General features: G+C 38.2%; 1 protein-coding gene across 2 annotated transcripts in view; it reads left to right on the forward strand.

Moving 5' to 3' along the window:
- anapc4 (anaphase promoting complex subunit 4) overlaps window positions 1-10,739 on the forward strand; it is a 72,115-nt gene extending 61,376 nt beyond the window's left edge. For both annotated transcript variants that reach the window (XM_078400486.1, XM_078400479.1), the window contains 4 exons: window positions 998-1,072; window positions 1,253-1,423; window positions 2,814-2,937; window positions 8,501-10,739. In XM_078400486.1, the coding sequence (XP_078256612.1) occupies window positions 998-1,072; window positions 1,253-1,423; window positions 2,814-2,937; window positions 8,501-8,737 (607 nt within the window). In that variant the 3' untranslated portion in view covers window positions 8,738-10,739. The remainder of the gene's footprint in view (window positions 1-997; window positions 1,073-1,252; window positions 1,424-2,813; window positions 2,938-8,500) is intronic.
- Window positions 10,740-11,153: the final 414 nt, after the last annotated feature.

Raw genomic sequence — 11,153 nt, forward strand, 5'->3', positions numbered from 1 at the left:
TGACTTGCCTTTCTCAATAACCTGGGATAGAACCATTCAGGACTCGGGGAAGTATCCACTTTTTGATCTCAAACTACCCTAGCATATTAGTATTCCGAAACACTGATCTAACTATCCTCCATGTATTCCTCCTCAGTGAATATCAATGCAAAGTACTTGTTTAGTACCTTGCCTAGATCCTATGAATCCAAATATAAATTCCCTTTCATTATCCTTAAATTACTTTAACCTCTCCCTAGTTAACCTCTTGCCATGAATGTGTACATAAATTGCCTTGTTTTTTTGTAGTTAATCTGACTTGCCATGACATTTCACAGCCTCCGCTGGCCTTCCAAATTATTTGCTTGAGTTCTTTCAAGCAAACAAATGAGAGTTTTAGTGTATAGATAGATGCCACTACTTTGGGTTGGCCGGTCTTGCTGGCAGGACACAAATTGGGGAACGATAGAAAATCTAAGTATTTTTCTTAGATTGTGGCTTCAGAAGGCTGGTCTATGAGGCAGCTTCTAATTTAAATGTAATTTCTCTGTTCCTAAGAAAAACTTTCAAGGTTGACTGTGCCAAGAGTATCATGGCTGTGTCTTAAACAGTTGCCCATATGATTCTATTCATTAAATTTGTTGTCCTGAAATCACCCAAAATTGATTGTTCATTAAATTTGAAAACTTCCTCCTATTGTAAAAGAAAATGTTTACCTGAAAGATATGCACGTGTTATACATGCACTAGGAATAATAATTGCTCCAGCAGATTCACTTCAGAGCACAATATTTCAATTAGAAAATGTCTTTTGAAGATGTACATATTCTTGCACAGATTAATCCAATGTATTACCACAATCATTAACATGATCTGACTGGCTTGGATATTGGCCACGGTTTAAGGGAAAGGTGTAATTATTGGAATTTGAACATTATAATAAATTATTTTAAATATTGATTAGAATACATAATATCATCAAGGTGACAACTTTAAATCTTCCTGTTTTTTTCTCACAGATCTATTTCTAACAGCCTGGTTGCTGCGGAGTTTGGAGATTTTTTGTGCAACAGCAAAACTGAGAGCAAGGAAAGGTGATATTCCAGCTTTGTTTCAGTTTGGTCATTTTTGTAATATAACCTCAAACCTTTGAGTAAACTGTAAATTTAGTTCTTCACAATCTTAATTTCTACTTTATATCACTTGAACTATCCTGAGGAATGATATAGTTGGAATGAAGAGGTCAAAAACTTTATTTGTTTGCTTTCTTTTAGTCAGTTCAGCTTTTTGGATGTTGGTTTTTATGATGATGAATTGCTGACAGTTCTATTGAAAGGACACATAGACAACGAAGAAAAATGTCGGATTTTGGCACAATTACCACTGTCATCCGTTTATAACATTGAGGAAACTGAAGAAGAGTTGAGCTTTGATTCCTGGAAAAGGTAATGCGCAATGTTGAATGTCAAGCTTGATATTATTAAATTCTTAAATGGTTCTAATATATTTAAACGTATTGTCTCTGAGATAGTGTCCAATAGTCCTGGGATCCAATTTTTTTGATGATCTGAGTGATACAAAGTGATTCCAAAAGATACAAAGTGCTGTAGTGACTCAGCAGGTCAGGCAGCATGTCTGGAGAACATGGATAGGTGGCGTTTCAGATCGAGACACTTTTTCAGTCTGAATTACTCCAGCACTTTGTGTCCTTTTACGATGGTTCTGTTTTCTTGGTTAATGATGATAAAAGGATCTGAAGTCAGAAGGACTCCTAGGGCTTGTGATTCTGCATGCTACTGTCCAATCCTGGATTACTCAATTGTGTGTTCATCGTGAAACCATGCATGTTTTATATTACAATATTAATTATCCTAAAAAACCAAATGCGGTGTTATTGAAGAAGAATAATACTATAAAGTAAGAAGCCCCCTCATTCCAACTGAATTGTTGACTAGTTAATCTTTAAGCAAATCACATCTATGATAGATGAAATACAGTGAATCAAATCGCAAGACAGCCATGGAATGAAGAGAATCAATAACGTACTAAAGTAATGTCAGTCCACAGGAGGGAAGTGGTTGAATGCTTAGGAAGCAGTAAGTGTAAGTAAGAGGAGAACAAGGTACAATGCTAGTTCATGATATATTATATATGACAGTGGTAGCAGAAAGAGAAACTATTAAATCACATTCAATAAAGCTTAATGTTTTAATTTTTTTAAATTGTGATAATAGTTTGTATACAGTTGAAGTTCATACCAAATTCACTGGTAATTGTTAATTCACATCAAAGAAGTATGTCATGATGAACAGGAACATGTTCTTAGAGGAACAGGAAATTATTACCAGCTACCACTTTTGAGTGATCGTATGTGTGCTGCAAGATAGACACAAAATGCTGCAGTAACTCAGCGTGACAAGCAGCATCTCTGGAGAGAAGGCATGGATGCCGTTTCAGGTCGAGACTCTTCTCAAGTCTGAAGAAGGGTCTCCACCCGAAACTTCCCCTATTCCTTCTCTCCAGAGATGTTGCTTGTCCTGCTGAGTTACTCCAGCATTTTATGTCTATCTTCGGTTTAAGCCAGCATCTGCAGTTCCTTCCTACACATATGTGTGTTGCAAAGTTGATATCAGATTTTGTCTGTATTAACGTCCTGAGAGCCTCATGATTGTTCTCTTCACTAATTTTTTCCAATCTTTTTCTATCCCCATCTCTGCACACTATGAAATAAGCCATGTTAATTCTATTAATTGTTTTAAAATCAAATCTACTGGTATTTGAGATGTGTCCAGTTTTAGTACAAAGTTTAATATGGAATTTTGGTTTAATTTGCAGGCTAGATGAACAGATCGACCATATTCCTGTTCAGACGGTAACTGTTGAAAATCAATCACGGACTTTAGAGAATATGAAAGCACAGTATATTGCTGTCAATGGTATTCGTAAAGTTTCCTGTGTGGTAAGTAATTCCTAAATAACGTGTGGTATTGGCCTGAAATGTTAACTCGGATTCTCTCTCAACAGATATACTGTATGCCCAGGTAGCTGAATATTTTCAACATTTCTGTAGTTGTCCTTTTTAACAGGAAATTCAGTTGCACTCTAAAAAATCTGGGACGCAACCTTTCTCTGCAAATTTCTTCAAAAGTAAAACATTGAAAAGTATATAGAAAATGAAAATGTCTTAATGGATGGACAACATGGTTTAAAAAAATATATTTCTCATTCATTTCTTTGAAAAGGTAGTAGGAATAAGATAGTTATTGCAGATAAGAGAATTATTGCGTGTAACTTATCCACATAAAACATCTGCAATAATTTGCCATATTATAAACTAACAAGTAAGGGGCTAGCAGAAAAGTAGCAAGTTGGCTGGAACAGCAAAGTTTTGAAGAAAGTCAAATTGAGAGTTAAGAGTGCTTAATTGTCGACGTACTGACAATGAAACAATTAAACTAGTATTTGCTGAAGGTTAACAGGCCCGTGAATGCAATAACACACAGATGATATGTAATAATCAAAAATACCATAAATTAATAACCGTAATACTAGGTAACCATATAAATGCAAAAAAAAAGAAGTACATGGTGCAACAAAAGAACAGGAATAAAAACTGAAGATGCTGAGAATAAAGAACAATTGCTGTTTTAGGTCAAAGATCCTTTTTCAGAGATAAGTAATGTTACAAAAACAACATGATTTTACAGTGCCATAATGTTTGTGACAAAGACCCATCATTTATTTATTTGCCTCTGTACTTATAATATAAAGAAATCGCGTGGTTAAAGTGCACATTGTCAAATTTTAATAAAGGGGATTTTTATACATTTTGGTTCACCATGTAGAAATTATTGCAGTGTTTATACATAGTCCCCCCGTTTCAGGGCACCATAATGTTTAAGACGCAGCAATGTCATGTAAATGAAAGTAGTTATGTTTAGTATTTTGTTGCATATCCTTTGCATGCAATGACTGCTTGAAGTCTGTGATTCATGGACATCACCAATTACTGGGTGTCTTCTCTGGTGATGCTCTGCCAGGGCTGTATTGCAGCCATCTTTAGCTTATGCTTGTTTTGGGGGCTGGTCCCCATCAGTTTTCTCTTCAGCATATAAAAGGCATGCTCAATTGGGTTCAGATCGGGTGATTGACGGCCATTCAAGAATTGACCATTTTTTAGCTTTGACAAACTCCTTTGTTGGTTTAGCAGTATGTTTGGGATCTTTTACACTGTAAAAGTGCCTTTTACACTATAGTATCCACCTGTGTTGCTACTTTCTGGTAGCTATTGACATGCATCTCAAAGTGTCTGCATGTTAACACTCCTATGTTCAGTGCTGTTTATTCTGTATGTCCTACCAGAACATATCCCAGTCCTGGAATGACATAGCATGACAAGAAGCCATTCAGCCCACCCTACTTGTAAGGACTTTTTGAAAGAACAATGAAATCAGCTCCACTCTTCTCTTTCATCCATTCTGATGTAAAAACTATCACAGCGGTACAATGACATGAGAATATCCAAACATGGGGAGGAACAAGCATCTAATGTCACTGGCTTGGTGTTTGACTATATCACAGTGAAGTGTTTTTAACATGCCAAAGCTGCTCTAGATACATGTGGCACACGTGCATGTTATCAGCCACATTGTCTTCAGAAAAGAAAGGTGAAGAAAAAGGAAAAAGTGTTGGTAGCATGGATCAGGGCATCCAAAAAGCTGAGGCATTTTTGTTTCCCTTACAGATCATGAATCTGTACAGATCTGTGCAGATCTGCACAGATCATGAATCTGTACAGATCTGTGCAGATCTGCCCCTCTTATCTCATAAGGTCATGTGATAGGAGCAAGATAAGGCCATTTGGCCCATCAATTCCACTCTGCCATTCAATTATTGCTGGTCTATCTCCCTCCTAGCCCCATTCTCCTGCCTTCTCCCCATAACCTCTGAAACCTGTACTAATCAATTTACTTTAAAGAAACAATCTGGTCTAAATAAGAACTCTCCCAAAGCAAATCATTTACCATCTGGACGTCAATGCAACATGAAGTAAGATTGAACCATTAAAACAGTTTCTTGTTGTAATAAATCTAGCATCATCCCAACATTCAGCAACAATTATAAATTAGGCTGCCAGCAATACTTCATGTAATTATTGTTTCCATTGTCCAATTTCTAACATGTTCTCTGTGCATATGTACCCGGATAATCATTTGTTCTACGATCGTACCTAGCGAGAACAATTCTCGGCCACCATCCATGTTTGAGAATTCTTATCTGGACACAGCAAAGGTCCTCCCGAATCTCCCTGGTCAACGGAAACAATGTGAGACTTTGTGGTGGTTTAGCATCTGTGGCACTCAATGGGTTATTATACATCTTCACAAGCAACTCAACTACAAAAAATCCTGTTTTCATAATACCCATCCCCCCCCCCCCCCCCCACCTCCACCAGTTCCAAAGAAGAATTCACAGATTTTTAGACTTCAAGGTTCATGGCCTGAACTGAACCATCCTCTCATAACTAGAGAGCTGTCCTGAATTACCATCTACCTCATTGGAGACCCTTGGAAATCTTTGATCGGACGTTACTGGCTTTATCTTGCACTAAATGCTATTCACGTAATTGTAATCATGTATTGTCTTTCCGCTGACTGGTTAGCACGCAACAAAAGCTGGTCACTGTACCTTGATACCAGGGGTATCTGACAATGTTTAGAGATTCCACACAGTGTGGAATTTCTGTAAATTTCCCACAGACAGCACTCAAAATCGGGCTCAAAATCACCTTGGTACACGTGACAATAAACTAAACTCAAACTCATGGGGAAGTAAAGGACAACAATTTGGATTAAATGTAAAATATACAGTGCCCTCCATAGTGTTTGGGCCAGCTGTGTGGCAACAGCCCTAACCTGCTGCACCACTGCGTTTCCCTCACATAACCCCAAAGTGTAAATAAAATCCTAGTCTTCCCTAATTTTACTAGATGAGAACAGGGACTGCATTCTGGTAATGCTGACAAATAGTTCTACCTGATTGTATTTCAGTAATTTACAGACATTTATGCATTGTCACTGCCACAGAAAAAGATAAAGAATGAGACTACTCAGTCTCATCCTATTTTTTTTCCCTCTGCCTCTTATAGGGTCATGGCCATTTACAATACTTTACTTGGCAGAAGTCACAGGCTGGCCATAACAGCTGTTTTACAGTAAATTCTAACATGTCCGTTAGCTCTTGCAATGCCTAAGTAATCCAGACAGAAACCCCATATCCTTTAGTGTGGGAGTTGTGAGACCAAAGCATGTTTTCTGTATTATGTATTCGGTTGATAAGCAATGTTATAACTTCTTGTGCCAACTTTCAAGGCAGGAATGTGTTTCTCCACACTGCAGCAGAGTGTAAACTGTTTGGATAGGTTGATCTTCAAAGAATAATGCCTGTAAGTTAAAGGATAATGCAAGGGATCCCAGCATAAAAGACACTGTAGCCTGGTTAGCATTACTCTACTGAGTGTTAAACCATTATAGCGATCATAATCCTGGACTCCACTCAATTACTTCACTGAGAACCCTGTGCAAAACCCTTCTCAACACACACTGGAAAGGGTACACAGAAGATTTACGAAGATGTTGCCAGGACTAGAGTCTCTGAGCTACAGGAAGACGTTGAGTAAACTTGGACTCTATTCTTGGAACTCAGGAGGATGAGCGGTGATCCTATAAAGGTGTATAAAATTAGGAGAGGAATAGATCGGGTAGATGCACGGTCTCTTGCCCAGAGTATGTGAATCGAGGACTAGAGGACATAGGTTTAATGAAGGGGAAAAGATTTAACAGGAATCTGAGGGGTAACTTTTTTACACAAAGAGTGGTGGGTGTATGGAACAAGCTGCCAGAGGAGGTAGTTAAAGCAGGGACTATCCCGACATTTAAGAAACAGTTAGACAGGTACATGGATAGGTCAGGTTTGGAAGGATATGGACCAAACGTGGGCAGGTGGGACTAGTGTATCTGGGACATGTTGGCCGGTGTAGGCAAGTTGGGCTGAAGGGCCTGTTTTCACGCTGTATGACTATGACACACCGCCTGTTGTCCCAGAAACATGGATCGAAGCCCATCCCTCAACTGGTACTCTCACAGCACCTCTTCCATGTTGAAAGGCTTCCCTAATCCTACAATCTCATTCATCACCACCTTTTGGATGTGATGGAAGCTGCTGCCTTCCCCCTCTCTTTATTTGGATCCACAGATCACAGCCTAGAGATACACTGCAAACAAGCTCAAACCATTAGCACAACAGAAAAGTGCCAGTTCCTGACACAACAGCGCTATCAGTAATGCAATCTATATTATAACCAGATAATGATGCATTCTAGCGCTGATTCTAATGACAATCTACTTCATGGGAATCATAAGATTCAACTGTATTTAAATTGGAGGAAATAAATGTAAAAACTTTTATTATATTGGATCTTATTTATTTTTGAGCAGATCAAGCTGTAATGAATCCTGAGATCTCTCCACTTAAGATGCCGTTAATGCCAGAGCTGAGATGACATGAAATCCATTTTTTTTTTTCTCCATGTTCATGATCCATTGTCTCCAGTGATGCTGCCTGACCCACTGAATTACTCCAGCATTTTGTGTCTATCTTTGAAATCCACAAAGTAGGCTTCAGATCAAGTTTATGTCAGGATTAAATCATGAGGATTTTCACTGAAAAAATATATAAATTGTCAGAGGCTTTACATTAGGCCAAGCTTTGTCAACATTGGATGTTGTTTGTTTCTTTAAAAAAAAACAAAGGTCCACCTGAAAAAAACATTTATCTGTAATATCAATATTTTTGCATTGCATGTTAACTCTCAATTCCTTAACTTTCATTTAACTTCATTGTGGCAGGATATCTGACAATGGATGTTGTTAGGTGAGATTAAACCCCCTGCCTCCCCAAGCTCAAGCCTACTGCCAAGGTAAAAATATCAGATGTAGGTTTTTGGCCAAAAAATTACTGCAAATGTAAGGAAAAATTGACAAGGAATTGTCACCTGCTGATCCCAAAAGAGAATCTACTATCATCCACTATAATTATTCCTCTGTTGCATGGCATGATATGATTGGGTAGCACACAAAAAAAGCTTTTCATCTTGGTACATATGACAATATTAATAAAAGTTAATTCCTCGTCCTGTAGTAACTTACAATATTGTCATTAAAAGGTTTCCAGTTACTAACCCAATTACATACACTGTGGATCATCTCATTGAGTGGATATTTTTATGTTTACTCTGCATCTCCATCCACCCTGAACTTGTATTATTTACACACAAATAATCTCTCCAATATTCTAATAACAAATTATTCCCTGATAATTCTCAACTGAGAAGGTTTTGTTTTCAAGCCTTTGATGCATATTATCACAGTACCCATTTTCTTTATTGTGTGAAGAAACATTTTCGAAGAAAAAAAATGAAAATAATTTGCATTAACTGACCCATATTTAACATCATTCCTCAGCTCAGTTCAAACTTACGACATGTGCGTGTTTTTGAAATGGATGTTGAAGATGATGGAGAGGTGGATGAAGAGGAAGAACTAGAGTCTCAGGATGTCAGTGGTACAAAGGAAGAGATGGAAGAGACGGCAAATGCTCATGGTAATTCTGAGAACAATGAAACTGCAGTGGTAAAGAACCCTGTGTTGCCCGAAGAAGATGCTTCCAGCCTGGAATCCGTACCTGGAACCTGGAGTTAGTTTATTTAATGAAAATTGCTGCCACAATTCAAGCAACAATGAGAAACACTGCCTGCAGCAACACTGTTCAACTCGTATATTACTTTTACTTGTTGAGGTCACACATGCACTGTGTCAAACCACCGGTGTAAATTGCAGTTTGTACATATTTGGCTATTGCATTTATCATAAAATCCTAGGACTGATGTAATAGTGGAATTAACACAACCAGATCTTGCATTTATTACATTTGTTACAGTGAAAATAAAAGTGTGATGCAAAAGTTTGTCATGATTGCATGGGAAGTGATTGCAAAGTAAAATTGCCCCAAATTAGCCACAGTTATTTAGTGGATGACAGTGGGAAATGGAAATGTTGCCAAAGCAGCAGCAAGCACTGTTCAGGTTTGGGGTGAAACAATGCTGTGGGATTTTTTTTACATGCGATTGTTCTTGGTATGGCAAGATGAAACCTGTTCACCGATTTTGAAGTGAGCGATGGTGGTGAAGGGGGGGAGGAGAATGTGAGATTTCTTGTGTCAATCTGTCCTATCTTTCATATTAATAAGCATAGTGAAATTCTAAAAATGGCACAGGCTGTTCTGATTAATACTTTTACTTAGAAGTCATACACAGAAAATTAACTGTAATGCTCAAATATGACCATTACATCTTAATGTTTTCCTGCAGTATTTTGTGATAATGTTGAAAATATCAAAATGAACATCGCTGAATAAATGATCTGTATATTTAGAATTTTGCAAAATACAGTAAATAGTTTGAAATAAGAGGAGACATTGAGGTGTAAGAAAATAACTACAGATGCTGGTACAAATCAAAGGTATTTATTCACAAAATGCTGGAGTAACTCAGCAGGTCAGGTAGCATCTCAGGAGAGAAGGAATGGGAGACATTGAGGTGGTGCAGTTCAATATTCCTTGCAATATGAATGCTTTCAGAACTTTTTTGCATCTGCAATTACATGAGTGAAAATTAGTAAGCTCCTTCCTGCAATTTGAATTTATATATCTACTAGACCAAGTGGACCCATTGGGCCCAAACCTCTCCTACATTGATACAGCACCCTCTCCTCCCCCCCTCCCCCTCCATCCTCCCGTCCCCTTCCCTCCTCCCCTCCCCCTCCCCGCCTCCTCACCATCTCCCTCCAACTCCCCTCTACCCCCTTCCCCTCCACCCCTCTCCCTTCCCCCATCCTCCCTAGGAGATAGATTTAAACTTTAAAATGTGAATAACTTTAAAAATATAACACCGATTTCAATGAAACTTCTTCCATTAGCACCAAAGGGACGGCGGTGAATCTTTACTTTGCACTCCTTTTGCTTTGTAAAGTCAGAGTAGACATGACATTTTTGTATACATAGCATTGGAATTCATAAATTGGAATAACTAAGTTTATAATGAAAATGTCTTTATAATAAAGACAGTCAGAACCTTTTTCCCCAGGGTGGAAACATGAAAGACTAGAGGGTATAGTTTTGAGGTGAGCAGGGCAAAGTTTAAAGGACATGTGCAGGGAAAGTTTATTTTTTACACATATGGTAGTGGGTGCCAGGAATGTGTTGCTTGGGGTTGTGGCGTTTCTATGGCTTTTAGATAAACATATGCAAATGCAGGCAATGGAGGGATATAGATAGTGTGCAGGCAGATGAGATTAGTTTATCTCTGCATCATGTTCGCCACAGATAATGTCATAGGAATGTGCTTAGGTTTGAACTTTTTACAACTATGATATAGGCAGAAAAGGCACCAAAGGTATGGTTTCTAAAGTTGTTGATAACTGAAAGTGTGGAACTAGCCTGTGAAGAGGACATAAGGAGGCTACAAAGGGATATTGGTAGATTAATTATGTGAAAAGATCTAATATGGAATAGTTGTGCCATAAAGTAACAGCAAAAATGTTTGACTTATACTTGCATGGGCATTGTAATATTTACAGACTCCCCTACCCTAATTAATACCATGTAATGTTCCTGGAAAAGTGAAATAAAGTGAGAAAACTCATCTGGCCAAATGAAGAGAGGTCTGGAGATTCATTTGGTGCTGAATCTTCTGCCATTACCAGAATTGGCCCAACTCTTTAAATGGGTTTAGGGAGTCAGCATCAGCATCAATCCCCATCTTTTCCTGAGGTTCAGCTTTCTGTGGGGTAAAGAAGAAGAACTCCACCACAAGCAGTTGCCAGAATGAAGACTAAGCAATCTACAAAAATGAAGACTTGGCCACTACCCAGAAATATTACAAACATCATGAATCAGAGTGATGGTTAACCGCTCAATTATAAGAACAGATGGCAGCCAAGTTGCGCAGTTGTTATCAGAAGATTTTGAAATGAAAGAAAATGACTATTGCTGGTATTACCTCCTAAACGCATCCCACATTTCTTGGACTGCCAGAAGGTCAACAGCTGAGCTTCAAAC

This window comes from Rhinoraja longicauda, chromosome 1 (assembly GCF_053455715.1).
Source record: "Rhinoraja longicauda isolate Sanriku21f chromosome 1, sRhiLon1.1, whole genome shotgun sequence".
Taxonomy (NCBI): Eukaryota; Metazoa; Chordata; class Chondrichthyes; order Rajiformes; family Arhynchobatidae; genus Rhinoraja; species Rhinoraja longicauda.